We start from the raw sequence: 24,197 nt of genomic DNA, 5'->3' as shown, positions 1-24,197 counted from the left end.
GGGGCGGTGGTGCCTGTCTTCACCCCCAAAACAGAGGCCCCCAGAGGTTTTTAACATAAAGGCCCACTTACCTACCCAGACACCCTAGAGATTCCACAGTCCTGCCCCTCCCCCTCCTCTCCCCCAAACCAAGATACACACACACATAAACACAGAGGAAAATCAAGGACACATTGATTTGGTTTGACTGCTAAGGACTAGTCACCATAAACTATGAAAACTTCTTTCCCTCAGAATTTCCAAGAAAAACTGAGCCATTTGTGAATGCCTGTCTCTGTGGCTCAAGTGAGAAACTTCTCTAGTGCATGGCTTACCTTGAGAGTTTGGCTCTGGCAGTGTCTCTCTGGCCACCAAATGCATCACTGTTGTTTTGCCAAAAGGAAGTTTTAATGCTGTGTGAAAAGTAGAAGACAACTTGTTACATATACACCAACCTGTTGAAATCACCAACCAAAACTGAAACCATTTTTAAAATTGATTGCTTTTTGTATGACTTCCTCAACAGATGGCATTTCTTACCAGAGAGAGCATCTCTTACAAAATGAAATTAGGTTAATATTATCAGAAACAATTTTTATAATTCAGAAATTATTTAGCTATGGCTATCAGCTTGACACATATATACACATTGTTTAAGGAAGGGGACAAGAGAAAATGCATAACTGGTTAATATTGGATAATCTTTAAAGGAGAGAAGGAATTTCAAAAAGTTTTTAAAGAATACTTTTTCTAAATTAGGGGGAAGTTTAGACTAAGAGACATTTGTTTCTAAACCTAACTATGTTTAGTCACATAATAAAATTCCTGCACCAAACAGTTCACTATAATGTAGAAATAGAAGAAATGACAGACATAATTTTAAACATAATATAATAATTTTATTATTTTTAACCTTATATGCTTCAATTAGAAAATAATTTTCTTAAAAAGGTTACTTTAAAAGAATCACTGTCTTGGCATTATTAGTAATCACTGTTTTCTAATCAAGTCTTTAAAAGGTTTTTCTCATTTATAAGTAATAATTTTTATTATGAAATATTTCTCACACAGACTAATATAACGCACCCATGAACCACTTACGCAAAAGTTTCATGGCAAATTCCTCTGTCATTCTGTGTATAAAATGAGAAGCACCCGGTAGATCTAACATCTGGAGTTGTTTCCATAGCTGTGATGTTTTTAGTTCTGACATTTCAAACTAGTCTCTTCACTACAAACTCAAGGCAGGCTTAGATCATTACTTAGCAAGCACTATCCTCCTGCTACTTGCTCTTTAAACCTGCTCTATAGGATGATGGTCAAAAAGAGCCCTCATTATCTTCAATATTCCTAATATTTCATGTAATCAAGGTGAGTTTCCATCTTATTTAAAGCTAGCCAGCCACTACTTGGTCTGTTCTCTTAATTTCTGAAGTTAAAATGAAGCATAGTGGGGCTTCCCTGGTGGCGCAGTGCTTGGGGGTCCGCCTGCCGATGCAGGGGACGCGGGTTCGTGCCCCGTTTCGGGAGGATCCCACATGCCGCGGAGCGGCTGGGCCCGTGAGCCATGGCCGCTGAGCCTGCGCGTCCGGAGCCTGTGCTCCGCGGATGGGAGAGGCCGCAACAGTGAGAGGCCCGCATAACGCAAGAAAAAAAAAAAAAAAAAAAAATGAAGCATAGTGGCCCCAAAATACACAGTAGGCTGAAAAAAAAGGAGGGCCTTTATTGGATAATCTCCTAGGCCTGACTTAACACTGAAATGCAAACAGGACTTTATATTATGAAACATTTCACTAAATGTATTGGGAAAGCCTGACTGAATTTAAAATGTCCACATACCAAGCTGTGTTCCACTCTCACACCACCTTCTTGACTCCAGTAAGCCAGACCTGGGTTACAATTGCACCCTGCTACTTACTGACTGTAAGATGAGTTCTGAGAGTTCTGTTGACCCCTCCCTACGCCTCAGCTTCCTCCACCTAAATTGGAGATAGTAATTCTATCACCTGCCCCTTACCACTGTATTGATTAAAAGAAACAATCCAAGGAAAGTGCTTACCTCAGGGCTTGGCACAAAAAAGCATTCCATAAATATTACCATGATCATCATCTTTCTGAGCAGCCAGGAAAACAGATCTCAGAGAACAGGTAAGTGAACTGAGATGTAAATCTAGAGAAATGTTGGACAGGCCTAGAAAGCTGCTGAGGGGCTTACTGTTTGAAGCCACAAATTTGATTGACGGGGACTTAGTTTTCTTCTCCATCTGAATTTTAACTAGAAATTGTAGACATTGATACTAAGAGAAGGTAAAGAAAGAGGGATACCAGATCCAAGATGCTTTCTGTCCTTCACTGTGATGCTTCTGCTTTCTACTGTGACGCTGCACAGTATCCAGCAGAGAGGTTCTCACCCTTTACAGAAAATTACCAGGGACTGCAAATCGGTAGTAGGTTGGGAGACGGGAAGTGGGGAGAGTGGGCATGCAGAAATCTGCATTTAAAAATAAGTATCCGGGGCTTCCCTGGCGGCGCAGTGGTTGAGAGTCTGCCTGCCGATGCAGGGGACGCGGGTTCGTGCCCCGGTCCGGGAAGATCCCACATGCCGCGGAGGGGCTGGGCCCGCGAGCCGTGGCCGCTGAGCCTGCGTGTCCGGAGCCTGCGCTCCGCAACGGGAGAGGCCACAGCAGTGAGAGGCCCGCGTACCGCAAAAAAAAAAAAAAAAATACAGGGAGACAAAAACAGCGACCAAAAAGCCACAAATAGTTCAGTGTTATTACCCAGATTTACTGATCAACTTAAAAGGGTCTAGGTTATATTCCTATGCTCTTTGTCTAAATCACTAAGACCAGAGATGGTTTGTTCTTGAAAAGACTGACAGCAACATAGAATGACAGTAATAACGTAAGTCAATCTGTTAATCGGTCAAAAACAAATTCCAAAGAAAAGTCAATAGTTTGATTTTAACACAAATTCTATTATCTTTAATATGAAGTGGAACTTTGGGGCCACAACAGAGAGGTAATTAAAGAATTAAGTTGATAAGAAATTGCTCATGTAGATCAATACTCAAAGGGAAATGGAGTCTCAAGAGTCATTCGTGGAGTCAACAGATTAATTCAATCAACATTGACCCATCAACACTACAAGAGCTTATGTGAGGCACAGACAATCAAAAAACGACTAAAATATGGTCCCATTCTTAATGAATGTAAAATATAGCCGTAGACAACACATTAAGAATTGGTCCATGTAACTACACAAAGAGCTATAAAGAAGTAATAATAACAATAACTACAAACCAAAAAGGCTATATTTTAAACGGCAGATACCTCTCAGTAGATAGCAGCACTTTTCAGACCAGTGTTATCACTGCCTCCAAAACTCGGCTGTGTGTAAAATTACATACTGAAACACTCCATGGACTTGATATTGTCATAATAATCATTTGCATTCATCTACTCCAAGTCACATAGTATTTTAACAGTGAATTTTATGTGTTTCTACTATGTAATGCCAGAGCACCTTGAAGGAAGAGATTCTTTTTCAACCCTGTGTCTTTAATTGTTTAGCAGTGTTGGCACATAAGAAATAAATACATGCTGAATAAATGAATGAATGAACGAAAATATTCTACCTTTAAGGAAGAACAGATTAAACATTTCGATTATTAGGTTTAGAGGAAAAAAGTCATGACCATATGTAAACAAAGATATATTACAGTAGATCACTTCCTTTGCCTACGTATTTCTAATTCTCATAATATATTTGAAATACTTGTACTTAAATAAAAACAAATCCTGCTGATGGTAGACAATGTCCCACCCAGAAGGGGGCACTATTGAGCTACATTCACATATAAAGAGCAGTAGTAGCTAACAATTAAAGTGTTTACTATGTGCCAAGCACTGTTCTATGTGCCTCGAATATATAAACTAATTCAACCCTCCCAACCTATGAGGTAGGCACTCTGGTTATCCTAATTTACTGATGAGGAAACTAGGACAGAAAGCAGTGAAGTAACTTGCTCACGGTTACAGAGCCAGTAAGTAGTGGAGCTAGGATACAACTTAGACAATCTGGCTCCAAAATCTGCTCTTTCAGTCACTACACTACAGTTTCTCTAATGTTACTCACTTACTTTTATTCCTGCATCATTAGCAATTACATCAGTTGGAGTCAAACTGAAAGCATACCTTCAGTATTCTATTTGAAAATCCATGACCATAAACCTTTCCTAGTTTGTGTGTCTCGCTTTAACTTAGAAATATTACATCTAAATTATATTATCCAGAAGTACACTTAAATTACATTTATAAAATATAGGTATGGACTCCCATCTGTAATGGCTTGGAGTTTACTCTACAAGGCAGTAAACGGTTAACCATAGTGCTAAAATTAAACGGAATGAAAAATATAAAGAAGTAGACATATCAAAAATTAGGCAAAATTCACAGTTTGAAATTATATATTTTTAGTAAAATCAGACATTAGCATTTAAACAAACAAATGAATAATGCTGCCATGAGACAGGCGTTAAATCCCATTACAAAGGTAACTATTACCTCCTAATGTGACATTTCCATGTAGGAATCGTCCTTGATAAATAAGGCGTAGGATGTTTGGACTGCTGACCTGCTCTTCTTCCCAGTCTGAAAAGAACCAGGGAATTGTTAGGTGCATTTCAACATAAAATTAAGGTATTAGTGCATTGTTCTAAAATTCGGTTCCAAATCAGATAAAATACATCAGAGAAGACGCTTGGAGCTTCCTAATAACTGGAACAGTCACTACCCACTTAGTCACTGTTCTTGCTAGTCTCATTAAATAGCAAGAGCTGCTTAAGGCTAGTTTTTGCTTCTTAAAGAACACTAAAATGTGCCAACATATGGTCCTGAAGTTTAAAAATTAAAACAAATGAGTTGGGGAAAATCTAACCCTAGTTTAAAAAATGTCAGCTGAAAATTTTAATAACCAGTAATTATCAGAAAATATTACCAATATTTGTACCTTTTAAAATATATATTTGAGGCTGGAGACAATAGGTTTAACAAAGATTTTTAAAAGAATTAATATATTGATATAGAGCATAACAAAAAATTATACCTCAATAACTGGAAAACAAACATTTAAAAAAACAGAACAACAAAAAAATTAAGTATTTACTTTTGGGTAATGTTGGTAACTTTATCGTTTTTTTGAGGCCAACTGATAAACATTACAGAAGACACAACTTTAGTTCACTTTACCCAAAATTCTCAGTATAAACTTGAAAAATAACAGATATTAGAAGGTGCTATATAAGTATGAAAGCTAGGATAACGTACAAAGAAAATCAAAAGAGAAACTGGTAGGTAGAATGAATAACAGAATATTTCATTTTAGTGTATAACTTACATTATAGTAAAATATGGAATATGATTCTGTTAAAATAATGGTTTGAGAACAGTAGTATCATGACAAGGTATGGGGTAATTTTCACTAGCTTGTATATACAGAATTTGAAGCTCTGATTTTGAAAGGTTTGAGAATTTCATCATCATCTTCCTCAAGAGTTCTAGTATCATGTGTTTGTTTCCTATAGAAGCGCCTGTTTTCAGGAGATGATAACTGTCAACACACAAACTAGTTTAAAATAGCCTGAAGAGCAAGGGACAGAAGAGAAAGGAGGTGAGCAGAGCACTTTTCTTCTTGCCTTTTTTTGAGTGTTCAAAATGATGAATATGAATTTGGTAAAACCGGTGCCTGTCAGTGACTCAGCACAACAGGAGTGGGTAAGGAGAAGTGAGAGTCATTCATTCTCCCCAGGCCCCGTCTCGGCCCCTCCCCCCGGGTGTCTCTGCCGCCTTCTGACTCCAGGGCCCCCAGGTCCCTCTTCTCCAGAAGAAAGAATAAGTTGTCAGTTGTTAACACTTCCGTATGGGTTACTTTGAACTCACCACACCCAAACTTACTGTTGAATAGAATATGTCGTTTTTCTTTCCTTTAGCGTTGTTCACTTTATTCTGTCACGATAATTTCTACCTAATCTAATTTTACATGGGTCAAATTGTATTTTGTGTTAAATGTCCTCAATGTCAAAATGCCAGGGTTAAAATATTCTCCTGTAATTTTTCTTTTTAAAATAATTTTCATTCAATTTATTCAAACTAAAAAAAAAAAACGTTTACCCATCTCTCCCCTCCCCACACCTTGTGCAACCACCAATCTGCTCTCTGTTATCTATGAGCTTGGCTTTTTTTTTTTTTTTTTTAAGATTCTACATATAAGAGATATCATCCGGTATTCATCTTTCTCTCTCTGACTTATCTCACTTTGCATAACTGCCCTCCAGGTCCATCCATGTTGTTGCAAATGGCAAGATTTCCCTCTTTTTTTAATGGCTGAGTAATATTCCATTGTGTATGTGTGTGTCTCTCACAATTTCACTATCCATTCATCCACTGATGGAAACTCAGGTTGTTTCCGTATCTTGACTATTGTAAATAAAGCTGCAATGGGCATAGGGATGCATATATCATTTCGAATTAAGTGTTTTCATTTTCTTCAGATAAATACCCAGAAGCAGAATTGCTAGACCATATAGTAGTTCTATTTTTCATTTTTTGAGGAATCGCCACACTGTTTTCCGAAGTGGCCGCACCAATTTACATTCCCACCACTGTGGCTGGGAATGTAAATTGGCCTCCTTTTCTCCACATCGTCACCAACACTTGTTTTTCCTTGTCTTTTTGATAACATTCTAACAGGCGTGAGGTAACATGTTGTTATGGTTTTGATTTGCATTTCCCGGATGATTAATGATGTTGAGCATCTTTTCTTGTGCCTGTTGCCCATCTGTGTGTCTTCTTTGGAAAAATGTCTATTCAGATCTCCTACCCATTTTAAAACTGGATTGTTTGTTTTTTTGCTGTTGAGTTGTATGAGTTCCTTGTATATTTTAGATATTAGACCCTTATCAGATATGTGAATATTTCTGGTCACGATATAAAGACAAATGACAGTAATTGTCTAATTTACACGGAAAAAAATTTCTAAAAATGTTTAAAGTATTTTTTTTGAGATGCAGAAACTTGACGCCACGTATTTCTTTATCCTACACAGAGTGTCATGATTCTCATGTGCTTCTGTGGTTTAATATGCTATCTTCCTTTCCTTCTCAGAGGATCTGAAATCTAAAGAGACCTATAGAAGAATAATGCTTACAGGAGGAACTTCAGCTACTAGCAACATATATTTAGTGGGTTATTTTTTGGAACTCTGACCCGATAACACTATGTGCCTGACTATTCCATCTATTAACAATAGTCCACTAAGCTGCACAAGAATATACCAAAGGAAACCAATTCCTTCCCAAAATATATTGCACAAAGTATTTCCTTCTACTGATTTGATATTCACTACACTTTTATTATTAGCACCAATAAATATTTACATTTGCTGACCTTTAGTGCATTATGTGATACAAAGCAGACCTAGATTTTTTAATGTTTTATATAAAATAAAAATTATTTATTTTTATTCCCTGCAGTGTCTAAAACTGCTGAGTAGAACTGGCAAACTGAGGAAAAGATTGGGTTCAAAAACTTTCCCTATGAAAGTAAGTAACGTAGAATTGATACAATTTCCAACACTGGTAGATGGTTTGGGAAACTATGTTACAGACCTGCACTTGAATCTCACTTTTGTTTACCATTAATCAGGGTACTTTAAGGAACTGAAAGTACTTTTAATGTCTAAGTCAAACAATCACGAAGGTGAAAGTATTTCCTTTACCTCAAGTTATGGCGTAACCCTTGCAGCCAGGGTCGTAGTGCCCTTTTCTACAACACGCCCGCAGATGTCAAAAGCCTGTCTTCACCCTCCACCCCACAAAAGTCACAAAAGGCATCTTTACACTTAGTACAACATCACCACCACACAGGTATTTAAAAACGCTTTCCATACTCTTACTCATCTACCCTGTCTGGCTATGAAGAAAATCCAGTATTCTAAGAGCCCAAGTTTAGTTTACTTCAGCTCTTCTGAAATTCCTTCTTATCTATGACCTCTAGCTTCAGTCTCTTCCTGATTTAGGAGCTAGTGTTGACTTGTTCCTTGGATATCAGTGAGAAGAAAGATCCAGTCATTTGAAAGTTTGTCTAAAGCAGTATTCCTTAAACTCAGGTCTATGAATCCACAAAGACAGGTTCTTAGGGTCTCAAAGTCCTCTTCAATAAATTCTAGATTCTGTTTTCATTTTAATGATAATCTGCAAGAGATTATCTAGATAATTCAAATAATTACCTTACAACCAAGTACAGCCTTGGGATTTCAGTGCCCATGTATGAACGTAAGTTTATGATTGTACTGGTGCCAAGCAGTCCTTCTTTGTCAAGAGGTTAACAAGAAAAGAACAGAGGTTGACTTAATACATAAACGATGCATTCTTGTTAAGTGAAGGCTGAATGACAATTTGGTACACTGTGTGAATGAAGGTTTTGTGGTGAATCTGCAGATAACTGGGTTCTCATACAGCAAGTAGTAGCAGAGGCATGCCACACTCAACAGTACCATATTCATGGTGCAAGCAGTGAGTTAGTTTTAGCAAAAATATATCATGTGGCACATTGAAGTTGTTAATTTGAACATCACCGGTTTTAGAGTTATATCTGCATTTTCTTTGTAGATCTGTTTTAGTTTTATGGTTGTATACAAGTTAATAAGGATAAAGAGTTAATTGAGTTATATGTCTCTATCCTTAAAAATAAACATTATAACAAAAATAAGTCAGCACTAGGGAATCTACAAGAATTTTCTTCCTGTAAGGAGTTCCACGTATATTTTTTAGGTTGAGAAACACTGATCTAATTGATCCATTTTGTATACACTGTGTTCTGTGTTAAAACAAGTCTTGTGATTTAAAAGTCCAAGCTGCTTTGGTAGTAAAATTAAGTGAAATCAGCTGAAACAGTCATATCACTATGGTACATGCCATTAAAAGGGTCAAGATGACTTGGGTTAAGTTCAAAGGAAGAACATAAGCTAAAGACTCACTTGAGGATGGCAAGCCAGTCTTATTACACAGAAAAGAACCAGAGAAAGTAATACGACATACACACACCCCGCCCCCGCGCCCAAATTCTGTTTGTCATGGATACTGGCTTGAAAATGCAACGGTATAAATGGATTTTATACCTTCTTGACCTTGTAGTAGTTCAGAGAACATAGGAAGTGACATGAATTAGAAATTAACTTTGTGTCAAGCTCAATTTTAAATAGGCTATGTATAGAATAGACCAAAGAGAATGTATTATAATTTGTTAAAGACAGTTTTTCTTTCCTTTGATTTGTGTTTTGGTATAAATAGGGTTACTGATATAAAAGCGTGTGTGTGTGTGTGTTAGCTACCTTGTGTATTCTTTAAAAAAAATAATTTTCTTTTATCAGTACATTACAACAGCTCTAAAGCCAACCAGGGACTTGATGCACTGGCTCCGTTATCATTCTGCAGTGAGGGAGCTAAAAAGCAAAACCCGGGAAGGAGGCAGCAACCCCCTTAACTTTAAGCCTTATACCCTCAATCATTTGTTTTTTCTCTTTTATTTACTTACAACTTTTTCAAAATGTTTGTGAGACAAGGTAGGGCATGAAGAATTACCATTATTCATTCCCAAGAGAAAAATACCACTCACCCATTGGCCAATTGTCATACACATGCTTTGCAATGTCAGAAGCAGAATCATTAGGAGAAAACAGGAACTCTTTTGTTTTCCCGCTTACCAAGATGAGGCGCAAGTTTATCTGAAAGAAGACAATGATTCTTTTAATATAAATCTTGAAATTTTTAAAATAAAATAATAACTCATAATCTTTTCATTTCAATAACATTCTCAGTTACTACTAATGCCATTTTCTGGTTTTTATTTACTTAAATTATAAAAAGATTCTTTTTAAAGAATGGGAGTTTGAGACATGATTTTATTTCCATTATTTAATATATATATGGGGGGGGGATAATTTACCATAATAAACGAACAAAGGAAAACCCAAATTCATTATGCTTTTAAACTTAACTACTCAGCAATGCTCAGAATTGGACTTTCACAGGTTATCACTGTAACTATAAAATACACATTTTCCATTGAAAAGCTAATAGAAGTGGTTATCCTGCAGATCACATCACTAAACAGAAGGAATAGTTACTTGCTAATCTGCTTCTTAGGAAAAAGAAAGAGACAAGAATTATATACAACTTTTTATCCTATAAAAAATTTTCAAACCTAAACAAATGAACCAGAAACTATAATTTTAAAGAACTTTATTAATAGAGGATTCAATAATTGTAATTAATCCCAATTACATGATCGCTCATTTCTGTGGGAAGGGGAGGAGGCGCCATGTGTGACAAAGAACACAGATTCACCCTCACCAGAAAGCCTAAACTGGACGAGAGAACTACAAATTTTGAGATCCACTGGATTTACAAGTCCAAGTCAATGTATTTTCCAAAAAGTTCACTTTTTCATTTTTGTCTTTATCCATAATTAATGATATTATTTAAAACCACGATATTCATTAATCTCCCCTATAAGTTACAGAAATACAAGTGCGGTTTTCTATACCTCCAGGCCTCTGTTAAGAGAGCAAATAACACCTTCCTAAAACTTCCAGTCCTGAGCTCAGCGCTGGGACTAGCCTAGCTTCGTTATACAGAGAGAACAGAGAATGTCACTGTACCAGTTTGAATTGCGCCAGGTCCTAGGCTACCCAAGCTCTCCTCTTCAGTTACTAACATTCTTTTTTCCCTAGGAAAAAAAACCCCAGAAAATCTTTAAGATGACAAAGCCTACAGTGAAAAAACTGGTGCCTACTGCAGCAACACCAGGATACCAGGTCACTGATTTACTATCTGCCACAGCAGTGGCCGTTGCCACTGCCAGTGCCTCACCACTTTGAAAATGTACTGAAAGTTATCAAATATCTCCTCTAGAAAAATGCTAATACATGGGCTTCCCTGGTGGCGCAGTGGTCGAGAGTCCGCCTGCCGATGCAGGGGACACGGGTTCGTGCCCCGGTCTGGGAAGATCCCACAGGCCGCGGAGCGGCTGGGCCCGTGAGCCGTGGCCGCTGAGCCTGCGCGTCCGGAGCCTGTGCTCCGTAACGGGAGAGGCCACAACAGTGAGAGGCCCGTACCGCAAAAAAAAAAAAAAAAAAAAAAATGCTATACACAATTCTGCATTCAGTGGAATGCAACTGGATTCTACAGTAGATGGAACAGAACTGGGTTCTATATTAGAAACTGTATTCTAACTGTATGTACACTATATCTCAATTTTTAAAGTATTTTAAAAGAAAAAGAAATCTACATTTCAGGTGAAAAGCCCTTTCGATATGTCCAATATGAATTTTTGCTGCCTTTCCTAATTAAAATGAACTTAGACCAAAGAACTTAATACAGGAAGAGATCTGATGAAATCACACTGCTATAAAGAAGTAATTTGATTCAGAAACTCTAAGTTCCATTAGAACAAAATTCAAGTAATAGTTTGCAAAAATGATTTTATTGTAAGAAAGCACCACCTTATTCATCTCCTATAACAAGTAATGAGTGATTCCCAAAGCAAGAAACCTAACATCTACACAATACAATGTGAATTTTAGTTCTCACACATGTATCACTATTCAAGGCTGTCTCTTTACATGTGAATATTGGTAAATATACATTTGCTCTGAACTTATATGGAATCTTTTAATAGCTTCAAACTACTGTGTAACAGCCCTTCAGTTATTAATGCCCAAGAAATTATGCCCTTCATAATGGTTCAGCCACATGTGTCTGCTTAACCAGAAAGAAATATTATTAAATTCAGGCTTCCTAAGAGTTATGTAAGTGATATGAACCTACTATTTCCTGGAATCAACTTTTAAGTTTAACATTCATTTCTACTGAGCTTTTCTTCAAATTATATTTAAAAATAGCAAAGAAAAGAGGGAAGGAGGACCTAATCCTTATCGTCTGTAAAGTTTACACTAATGCATACTTTAGATTTTCCCTAATATCCATCAATATGGAAATGGAAAAGTAAATGATAGCACATCCTTACTATGGAAATTTCCCACAGTCATTAAATGACATAAGATATAGATCTATATGATTTGACATGGAAAGATATCCACAATATATTAAACAAAAACAAAATAATCCACATACCTCCACCCCATAAATACATAACACTAAGTGTATTCATGCTGCAAAGTTCTTGGCATTTCCTATTTTAAAACTGATATAATCACTGTCACTAATAAACTGATATTTCACTTTCATATTTAAAAGTCAACGGTCTAACAAATTTATGTTTATCTAGATGTTCAGAATGTTGAAAACTTTTGGCCTGTAGATGTGTTTGACACAGGTTAAAAAATATTTTTTAAAATGCTTACAGGTGGGCATGAACTTTTCAGTTTGACACATACCCTACTAATCTCAATATACTCACACTGGTCTGCTTCATACACTTATGCCTGGCTGGCCCCAGAAAACATTTAAGTTTATAATTCGTGGTAAAGTTTGAAAGTGGCTTTGGGCTACAAAATGAGAACAGAAAGCAGAGTAAGACTTTAAAACCTACTTAGAGGGAAACTAATCACCCCTTTGGGTGGGGAAATGGGAGAACATGACAACTGCAAGAGTAAGTCTAAAAGTACATCAACCTAAGAATTTATCAAATCTTACCGTTAAACTATCCATAACTGACAGTAGCAGTTAAAGACTGCACTTGGAAAGAAGCTTAAGCCCAAAATTAAAACTAACAGCAATAAACCCACAAAATTAAGTGGCTGAGTAAAGTAACACATTGCCTGAAACACTTCCACTGCCTGGAACAGTGCCTGGCACACAGTAGGTGTTCAACCAGTATTTGTTGACTCACTAATGTTTCAGTTTCTTCAGTTTGAAGACTCAAGTAGAGATGTAGACTAGATAGGTCAGCGCCAAGATCAAAATCCAGGCTTCCACATTCTGGGCATTTTATTAAATGACAAGTGTAGTAAGTAGAATGAGAATGGATAGTAATTTTGTGATAGTGACATGGACATGTGGATATTTCAATGTGTAGAACCCTCAATGTTTAATTTGTCAGGGTCTGGATCTTTAGTGTCAGCAATATGCCACAATTTATGTAAATGCTATTATTTAGTAAGGCGCTCTGAAAAGTGAAGTTAATCTTGAGCTACCATATTAACATGTATATTGTGCCTAGTTTTCAAATGAAGATAAAGACTGGGTATATTGATACGTTAGATTAACAGATGAGTCTGGACTTGTTCCTATGCTTATATCTATGTGACAGCCTTGTCCCTAGACTAGAAGCATGAATCCATCTGCCTCAGTATGCAGTCAAGTATATCTTAGGACTGTAACACCAAGGGAGGAAAACACTGAATTCCCATCATTTCCTTTCGAAGAAATCCTGAAAGCAATCACCCAGACAAACATCTAGCTACACAGGTTGGTCAGCAGTTAATTGTTCTTATATTATAGTTAGAATCTCTCAGGCTTATTCAGATAAATAATGTCAATTATAGCTCCCCTCAGTAAATGTATAGCAATTCCTACAGATTTCTTTGTAGGAATTTTCATTTAGAAGATTATATATTAATTATTTAAATACTCATTAATGAAAGACGTTTTTACTTCTTTGAAGCCAAATCAATCTATAAAATACCTTAAAAGAACCTCTGCTTATGAGGTAGTGGGATTCTCAACACATCGACGGATTACAACACTCTTATTTACAGCTTAAAATGTGATATACTGATATACATACTTATCTAAAAACAAAACTGTTAATTAGGACTCTGAATGACTTGGTATGAGATGGAGCTCCTATTATGTAATGAAATTCCCAAGGGATGGCACTTAGGTCATCCAAATGAATTATATATTTTATAATTACTTTTGAGGCAAAACAAATCAAAACAAGACTATTAGTGTGGTAGAACTACCATGATAATTTCCTGTAAGGCCAATGGAAACAACAGAAGCTCTTCCATGCAATGCTCTTCCATTCCAATTCCATGCATGTAATTTCAAGTTAAAAAAAAAAAGTCTTAGGTCAAATTGATTGCCATTCCTATTTGTTACATTATATCAATTTGGAGAAATCTCATCTAGAGCTTAATTCACTCAACAATTTGTTTTCAACTGGTCAGGATGGAAAAATTTAGAGGAAGGAAAGAGGGGGCATGGAAGATGGGACTAACTGGAATATAAACAGGCAATAGGAGATGGACCATGCCCTGTAAAAGAAATATGAAAATATGACTGTTTTCTACAAAAAGATCAACATGCTGATCAAAAAAGGAACTCCTGACTTCCCTGAGAGTCTCTGAGGAGTAGACTGAGTCCTGGGGCACGCTACTCCACTTCCTAGGGAAGCACCTTTGCCTTTGCAGTGCTCATTCCTGCCTTTTTTGCTAAAGGATGAATAAGTGGCCAGTGGGAAAGATGTTAGACTTTCTTTGAAAATCACTTTTTAAAAGCTCTCAATTTATCTCAAGGGGATTATACCCAGTAAAAAAAAAAAAAAAAAAAAAAAGTCAATCCAAAAGGCTACATACTGTATGATTCCACTGATATAATGTTCTTGAAATGACTAAGGTAGAGATGGAGAAGAGACGAGTGGTGGCCAGGTTTTAGAAAGAAGGGAAGGCAGTGGCTGTGTTTATAAAGGAAGCACAGGCATCCCAGGGGTGGAACTGCAATGTGTGCTGCTGTGTACATGGCACATGAATCTGCACATGTGATACAACTGCACAGAACTAAGTAGACACAGACACGAATGAGTGCATGCAAAACTGGAGAAATCCTAATAAAGTCTGTGGATTTTATTAGCGTCAATTTCCTGTTTAGCTACTGTACTAGTTACAGGATACTACCATTAGGGAAAAGTAGGTGAAGGGTGTATGGGATTTTTCTGTACTATTTCTTACAGTTGCATGTGAATCCATAATTACCTTGAAATAAAAAGATGTAAAAACAAGCGCTCAACTTGCTAAAAACTGATATGGTATTATGTTTGTCTCTACTTATTTTTCTTATTTTCATTTGAAGATGAAAAGTGCTTTTTGAAACATAATCTTGTATTAAAATAGCTACTTGATCTAGAGGAAAAAATATAAACCGACCATTGACTTAAGACAAGGTATGAAGTTGAAAACAGATAAGCATTTCTTTTCTAGAGTTACGGATTTTTATAAATGGCATATTTTGAATTTTTGTTAACTGTATGTTAAAGAAAAATGGAATGAAGGAGGAATGTGTTCATGTTTCTACACAGGACTGATTTAAAACAAATTATTCAAGTAACTGCAGTGCTTAAATATGATAATTATATATTTCACAAACTTTCTTTTAGTTGTTTTATTCAAACGTTTTCTGAAACAGACACTATGTTTGGTGCCTGGATTACAAAACATTTAATATGAAATCCTTGGAGGATTTCATACCCTTGAAGCTATGAGACATACAAACATAATTATGGAGGACAGGCGTGGCTACAAAATGCTCAACAAATATTTGCTGAATGAACATAAAAGAGAACAGAAAGGAGAACCTGTGAGCTGGAGATTCCAGGGTAGGGTTAAAGCAGTAAAAATGCTACCAGCTTGCCATTTTTTGTGTGGCTTACTACACAGGCACCTAGTTAGCACTAGTCTAGCCAGGCTCCGACGCAGGTGTTCCTACCCACATTTCAGAGCTGTGGGAAGGAGTGTAGAGACCTTAGTAAGTGGGAAGCTGAGAGCTGAACCCAGTGCACTAACAACCCAGAACCTGCTGTCTGCCATTCTGCTCAAGCAAGCCAAGTGATCCTGGCGAATTCCTCACCATGGTCTCCATGATTATTCTCTGTCATCTAGATCACACTTGCCCCCATTATGCGCCAATGACAGGTACCTTCTTTCAGTTCCTCAAAACTGCCAAGTTCTTCCCTGCTTTAAGGCCTTCACCCAGCTTGTTCCTTCTGGTCAGAGGGCCCGGTGCCCCATGCTCCCTACCCCAACCCACACACACTCTGGGCTTATATGTTTGAGAGGGGATGGCATAAAAAATTCTCCTGAGCCTAACCATCCTGGATGAAACGACAAAACTAAATTTTTGAAAGAACAGCAGGAGAAGAATTTCAAAATAGAACTGATGAAGCCAGGACAGCATTCCTACTTCTTACTGGAATGAAGGAGCAGAGTCCTATTTGTGAGGAAGTTAATATAAGGCATTCATGAAAACAGATTTTAACTTCTAAGAAAATACACCTGAATTCTTGTCTCGGAATTTACTTGTATTATGTAGTCATAAACTCAGGTACACTGAGACTTGCTAACTGGATTAAAACTATGGGATCTGTTTCTACTTTTCAACACTTAAAATGATGTGGAGTCTAATATACATGAAATATGAAATCTTTAGAGGTAAAAACTCAGTGGGATTCCTTAGTTTTAATTGTAGAAACACTTACCTACCCTGAAAAATAGGTAAAGGGGAGGTCAGAGAGTTCTCTAGCTTAAGTCCCAAGTAAAACTTTTACAACATCTCATGTTACGTGGAATGTTAATTTCCAGAACATTTGACTCATTTAAAAACATAGGAGAACTGCATCCCAAAGCAACACTTAACGCTTTTTGAATTACATGAACCCATCAACTATTTATATTCATTATTTTTTGACCACTGAACATGAATTAGAAGCTGCTGGACAATAAAAATGAATTGATAATAATAGTGAATTAGCCTACTTGCTTTCTATATAGATTGACTTTTTTTTCATCAGTGAAGAAACAAAGAAAATGTTGAGTTCTTATAAGTACAATTTAAAATCAAACAATGTAGCTTAAAATTTGTACAGCATTTAGTGCCTGGCACATAGTAAGTGCCTAATTGACTCATCACAAGTCACCTATTACCATCGTCATCATAACCATCATCAGTTTAGTAAGTCATGTAACACTAACCACATGGTGCTCTTTCTTTAGATACTTTATAATGTACATTTACTTTAAAATAAGTTTGGGAAACTTGGATAAAATTCCATGAGAAAACTGGATAATATATTTTCTTGAGAATCCTTGAAAATTATTAATATTATAAATTTTCCTTCAAGTTCTAAATCCTATAAACTTAGAAAACATGTTAGTAATGGAATTATGATTTTGCATCACTTTAAAACCTGACTATAGGATATCCCTTTAAAACTTGCCCCTAAATAGGATACAAGCTAGCTGCTCTAACAAGATTTCAATATGAAATAGTAGCAGTCTGATTTCCTATACATACTATCAACTAAACAGCAACTTTGAATGAAAGTAAAGCACTCTCTTTGGGACACTGGGTTTGTATACAGGGAAACCCTTGTTTTGAGGATTTTTAGGTCTTATAACTCACTTTAATAAGAACAACAGTTCGGTACAATTGTTTCTGTCAACCAAGCACTTAATATATTAAGTTACAGACAGGAGAAAGGGAAATGGCAAAAGCAAAGCAATAACGGACACTGGGGAAGGGAGAGAACTTTTTCTATATTCATAACATATATTTTCATGTATTTCAGGAAGGTGACAATTTTTTTCTCCGCCCATCTCTCCTTAGTGGAAATACAATGGTGTTAAGTTTTTTGGCTAACAGCCTAAAATCATGAGAGAAGAAACTAATATTTATTGAATACCAACTAAGTACTAGAACTTTTCCTTACATACATTGTATTTTGGCACCTTCTATATAGCACTTTCTCTTCTCTCTAATCACCTAGCTACTCCGATAAATCCAGGTATGACACAGCATGAATCTTTCAGACATCTATACTTCTTACACTTGTCTTGGCTTTGCCATTATTTGAGGTGTGTGCCAGGTTACATTTGAGGTTCCTGTGGGTGTCAATTCCCAGATGCTCTTCCTCCTACTTCTTCTAAGCTATTATCAAATTCTCAGTACTACAAACTCCATGCCTTTTACAGTATTCCTCAATCATTCAACTTTTAAGATTGGAAGGAGTCTCAGGATTCATCCAGCTCTTAGGGAACAGACAAGGCAAAAGAGGCCCTGGAAGACTAGCTAGCTAGTGGCAAAGCAGAACAGGAACCCAAGCCTCTCTCCTAGGTCAGGGTTTGCTCCAGCATAACTTCAATGCCTCCCTAAACCACCCTCCCAGTCTCCTCTAGAACTTTTGAAATATTGGACTTACATCTTAATTCAGACAGGCACTCCAGAAGGGCTTGCTTTTCTCTTAGGAGTCATGGCAACTTTTGAGGCAGAAATACTCCTTATCTGCTACATACTAGCTGAAAACTAATCCTGCATTTCTCTGAATAATGGAACTTCTAGAGAATATAAGTAAATGTCAAGAGGAAAAGAATTTTCATTTACCGTAAAATAAGTTTGGAAGTGGTGCCAGGTTATAAAACTCAAACAAGGTATCTGCCAGGAGCTTGGGGAAGGAGGAGTGTGGAGTTACTGGTTAATGAGTAAAGAGGTTCCGTTTTTCAAGATGAAAAGAGTTCTGGAGATGGATGGTGGTGATGGTTGCAGAACACTATGAATGCCTTTAATACCACTGAACTGTACATTTAAAAATGGTTAAGATGGTAAATATTATATGTAGTTCACTACAATCTAAACACACACAAAACATTTATAAAACAAAATTCAAAGTTTCTTCACTGCAAAACTTCTCAGAATCTTTCATGTGCCAAAATGAATTTGTGAATCTCCAAGGGGAACAGGGGTCTATATCAGAGTATTCAATTCAAGACTTCTACTTTCAGCTGCTATTCCCAGAGACTGAACACACAAATGTCTGTTAAACAAGCAACTAGGCTAGATGCTGTAGAAATACAAAGATGATCAGTAGCTCTCCAGTACTCTGGGTTTGCTCTCAGGCATTCACCCGCCTCCACAGACAGTGAGGCTAACGCAAGAAGGTCACTGAAATTCAAGTTTGTTCCCTTGAATGTCACACAGGAGTAGTTTATGTGACCACTCCAGCCTACACCGCTCATTACGGATTTTCACATTTGTCGGGCATGGTGTGTTGATGCAGAGCCTGATTTGCATGTAACAGAAAATCAGCCATCAGTTCTATGGCATATTTTATCACAAAAAAATGCTGAAACAGTTTTAATTAAAATTATCTACACCTGCTGTTACAGGATGTCAAAATGACTTTCTCTTTACAGCGTGACTGCGAATTAAATATTTGCATCACTGTCAAATGAAAGGACAGTATATATCCAAAATGGTCTTTAATATTAGAGTAAAATTCACGTAAGATGGACCCATTAAAAACACACAATTGATAAGTCTTTTCTTTCCCATATACTTTTTTTTTAATTAATTAATTAATTTATTTATTTTTGGCTGTATTGGGTCTTCGTTGCTGCGTGCGGGCTTTCCCTAGTTGCAGCGAGCGGGGGCTACTCTTCGTTGTGGCGTGTGGGCTTCTCACTGTGGTGGCTTCTCTTGTCGCAGAGCGCGGGCTCTAGGTGCACGGGGTTCAGTAATTGTGGCTCGTGGGCTCAGTAGTTGTGGCTCGCGGGCTCCAGAGCGCAGGCTCAGCAGTTCTGGCGCACGGGCTTAGTTGCTCCATGGTATGTGGGATCTTCCCGGACCAGGGCTCGAACCCGTGTCCCCTGCATCGGCAGGCAGATTCTTAACCACTGTGCCACCAGGGAAGTCCCTCCCATATACTTTTTTTAAAGTATGAGGAAAATGGTTTAGACTTGATGGTCTGGCTGTGGCTAGAAAAGAAAATAATTTTAATGTGTGCCTTTGCCCTAAGAAAGAAAAACTTAATAGTTCTCTGAGGGATTGTCCCAGATGACTGTTAAAGTCCCTTCCAGCTCTAATATATGATTAACATTAAACAAAAAGGGCATGTTATTTAGAAATATAACCGTTTTATTATGCATAATAAAAATGCATAGGATATATAAACATCCACTAATGACCAAGTTATTCCTATCCGTCACACTTCATATTTGAATTAACAGAGATGTAATGATGGAAACCCACTGCCTTGATTTCCTCGTCACATCACTAACTCTTATCTTTAATTCCCTATAAACCAGTGCCTATTGAAGTCACACTAGTCAACTGTACTCGTGAAGGTCACCGAGGGCCATCTAATAAAAAACATCAAGTATAGGTAGCTTCCTCTCATTCCTCATGTTCCTTTAGTCTTTCTGCAACATTTGGCACAGTTTAACTCCTTCCTTCTTGAAAATCTTTCCTTGTTAGGCTTCTATAATTCCCAAAATGTGTTTTCTGGAACACTAGCACCCATTAAGTATTCTGGGGGAGAAAAGGGTTCAGTGCTCGGATAAATCTGCAAAACATCACTTCATATATTCCCCTCTTGGAGATTTGCCATGTATGCTAACATATTAAAAACCCAGAGAATTCTTGCAATGAACAAATTCATTTAACTTTCACACAGTTGTAGTTTTTAACCACAGAACCAATTTTCTTTCCCATATCACCTGTTACCATCCCACAGATCTAGTGTTCAGTAAAACATACTTCGGAGAATACTTTTCCTGCTCCTTTGAGCCTCTTTTTAGTTGTTCTCTTTCCTCTTGTACTTACTCCAAATACGGGCTTTCCAAGGTTCCCTCATCAATCTTTTCTTTCCAACACCCTATCCAGGAGACATCCTCATCCACACCCGAGGCCTCAGCTGCCCCTGCCTGGGACACCCCCATTCTCCATGGAGGACCACTTTCACTTCTCCAACTGCCGGTGACCATTTCTAATTAGAGAGCCTGCGGTCCCCTCAAAATTGTATGTTTAAATTTGAACTTATCCCTTCCTGAACAACAGGTATCCCTCCCAACTTATTTATTTCTGCTCAGCTCTCCCGGTCTCCCAGTCACTCAGGCTTGAAAGCTCAGAGTCATCATTTACTCTGCCTGTCTTCTCCTCTCCCCTCTCTGTTACTAAATCCTTTCAGGTTCTCTCTGCTGCCTCTCTCACCCCCAATCCACCCTGCACATTTCCAAACACTTTTGACAATTAAAATTGTCAGTGTGCTACAGGTAGCCAACATTTACTTACCACTTGAATGTGCTACACAGTACTTTGCATGAAAGTATGCAGTTCGTGGCCGTACAACCCTGTGAGACAGGTACTACTGTCTCCATCTTATAGATGGTAAATGGGGACATGGAGGTGGAGTAACTTCTCAAGATCACATAGTCACGGTTGAAACTTCTCAGCCCAATCCAAGCACAGCTGTCCCTCGGTATCCACCGGATTGGGGTTCCAGGGCCGTGGCGTATACCCATCTCCCTTACACAAAATGGCATAGTACAGTAAGTAGGCTTAGGGTCTCTGTACCCACGGATGCGGAACCCACAGATATGGAGGGCTGACTGTAATACTATTTCCCTAGGCAAATTTCTACTCCAGCCAAATTGATATATTCATTATGAATCCTATCCTGGCAAGAATCACACGAATGACTTCCTGATTCCTCTCTTTCAGTTCTAATGCCTCCTTTGAAGCCTATGTGACAACTCCAGCCTACACTGCTCATTCCTACCTCAGAGTTTCTACCCAATCATGGGTGTATACTGGGGTGACCCTATGAGTCCACGTTTGCCTGGAACAATTGTGATCGTTGTTGTGTAATTGTTGTCTCGCCATTATGATGCACAGTGCCCCCTTTTACTCTCAGAAATATCTCAATCTAGACAATAAATAATAAAGGTCATCCTACATATATCATATCATTTATTGTAGGAAGATACAGTTTATGTCATGTGTCTTAACTCTCCAATTAAATCATGGTCCTTGAGGGTGGAAAAATCAATCTTAAAACTTCATAGTTCTCTTCTTTCATAAGTTGCTAACAACATACACAAGCACAGTTCCTTATGTGTGTGCGACAAAACAATTTTGGAGATGAGCCTTTGGCTGGGTTTTGTTTCCCAATTAAATCCTACTTTTAGCTCTAAAGACGAAAATTGCATTTTAAATTAATTCATATAGTTAACCTCAGTCACTGTGCCTGAAAAATACTACGTATTTAATATACTGGAAGATGAATGAATAATGTACCAGAATATGCCAGACTATAGCCAACATTCCTAAAATATTTCAATAATGTAATGTAACAGGATACTTTAAGTATAACCAGGAAGTGGATCTACCAACAACTACCAAGAAAAATATGTATTCTAATGTTTTCACTATTATACACAGTTAGGTGATGATAGACTCACTGTTTTCCACACACAACTACCATGGACTACATGCCCTGAAACAGCCCATAGTGATAATAAAAAACAGTTGCCCTGAAGAGGGAAAAAAGAAAAGGACATTTTAAAAAATCATCCTATTCTTTACAGTATGTTTGTAGTCAACTCATTATTCAAAAGTGATAGCAAACTCTCCTGTTAAAGAAGAATACATTCTGTCTGGCTATGAAGACGACGATTGTTCCAGGCTGCCTGTGCTTCACAGGCCTATTCAGCTCACACAGACAATTTGCATCAACCTGTGCCTAGTGATACTGTCACTCAGTGGTGCCCCAGATAGCCACAACCTCATGTGCTCTTAACATTGAGGTTCTCATTTATAAATTAATGTCTCTGGAATACTCATGAATTCTTACTTGAATATAATTGTTTTATTCATTATTATTTATTAAATTTTAAAACCATAATAAATGATTTTACTTAGGTTTAGTGTGACAAAATTATTTAGCAGCAGAACTCTACAAAACAAGCAGGAAATGAAAACGGCAGACATGTAAATGCATCAACATCAGCATATAATATTAAGTGCAATTATCAGGAAAATATAGCACAAAATTCTACATCTATGCAGGGTATACCATCTAAGCTAAGAATGTTATTAATTAACATAATCACTAAGTGTTCATCATTGGGGGTGAATGCATCATGCTATTCATTTAAAAAAACACAAGAACTGTATGTTCATAAAAGTTGTTACTGAATATAAATATAAATCCAGCAGCATCAAAACATTTAGCATTACAATACAGAAAGCAAATGCAATGGCAGCAGATGGTTTCAAAGAGGGGAAATAAAGAAGAAAACTATACAGTAGTAAAGTACAAATTAAAACTAAAAGGAAAAATTTTACAAAGAAATAGTTAAGGAAAAGGGCAGATGAACTCCTGGGAAAAAGTAAATGACTAACAGAGAGCAAAAGAAGGAATATTTATAAAGAGGAAAGACTGTTATGAGCAGATCAGACAATTGTCTAGAAACATGGACATGAAAAGAGTAGAATGCATCTTTGCCAGAGAAACAATTCAAGAACTAAAGAACCCCTGGCACTGAGCTAGAAAATATCACTTATGCTTTCTGCAACTTTAGAAACTTAGGTTCAGAGTTAAAGAAAAATTGTCTAAGGTTATAAAAAAAAAAACAGAAGATAGTTAGAAATCCAAATAAATTGGTGCAGGTCAGTTAAGTATGACTATCTTCTGACTTGGACTATATGCTATACGCTGAGCAATGCTCTATTTTTTAAAATCAATAAAATAGCCTACGCTCATGTCTATTAAACAAAATCCACAAGAATGAGTGAGGAATTTCAGAAGTTTCTAACATATATCAACAATAGCTCAGAGTAACGAACACCATAAAACAGACACAAAAGTCTGGGAAAGATATTTAATGAGTCTCTCGATCTCTCATTGTAAGAACTTAATAACAGTGTTCCTATCACTTTGATTTCTTATATTAGAGCTTATTTTCAGAATATTCATGACGTTAATGTTTGAACAATTACCAATCCCTAACATACTGTCCTTACTCTATCTTCCGTTTTAGAAAGTACTAATAGGGCATAAAAATTGCTTTCTTAGGGAATATAAAAAAATTATTTTTCCCGTTTTCTTCAAAAGTAATTCCACAATGCTATGCATTTGATTATGATTTCTTGCAGCAGTTGCGGGGAAGAACTAAATGCATCAGGACTGCAAATAACAAAGGCAGAATTCTACCCAAAGTTACTGTTATGATTATTACCTACTGGAGCCAAAATAGTCTTTTCTTGGCACTCCTAAATGATAAGACTGCAAACACTCATTTCACATTCAAGTATTCAGGCTATTCACTCATGAAGGGAATTAGTGGTTTTGATCACATATACATAAATTTTTATGTGCATAGGACCTAATGCCTTCGAGGAACAACTCTCCTGGTAGTGACTTTAATCT

The 24,197-nt window shown here is 37.1% G+C and overlaps 1 protein-coding gene across 1 annotated transcript in view; it reads right to left on the bottom strand.

Annotated features, from left to right (window-relative positions):
* UBL3 (ubiquitin like 3) overlaps positions 1-24,197 on the bottom strand; it is a 69,754-nt gene that overhangs the window by 3,446 nt on the left and 42,111 nt on the right. Inside the window, exons 2-4 of the mRNA XM_007471432.1 lie at positions 9,651-9,759; positions 4,542-4,628; positions 315-392 (exon numbers count right to left, since the gene is read on the bottom strand). Coding sequence (XP_007471494.1) covers positions 315-392; positions 4,542-4,628; positions 9,651-9,759 — 274 coding nt within the window. The remainder of the gene's footprint in view (positions 1-314; positions 393-4,541; positions 4,629-9,650; positions 9,760-24,197) is intronic.

This window comes from Lipotes vexillifer, unplaced genomic scaffold (genome assembly GCF_000442215.2).
Source record: "Lipotes vexillifer unplaced genomic scaffold, Lipotes_vexillifer_v1.1 scaffold543, whole genome shotgun sequence".
Taxonomy (NCBI): Eukaryota; Metazoa; Chordata; class Mammalia; order Artiodactyla; family Lipotidae; genus Lipotes; species Lipotes vexillifer.
This window is presented reverse-complemented; position numbering and strand designations above follow the sequence as displayed.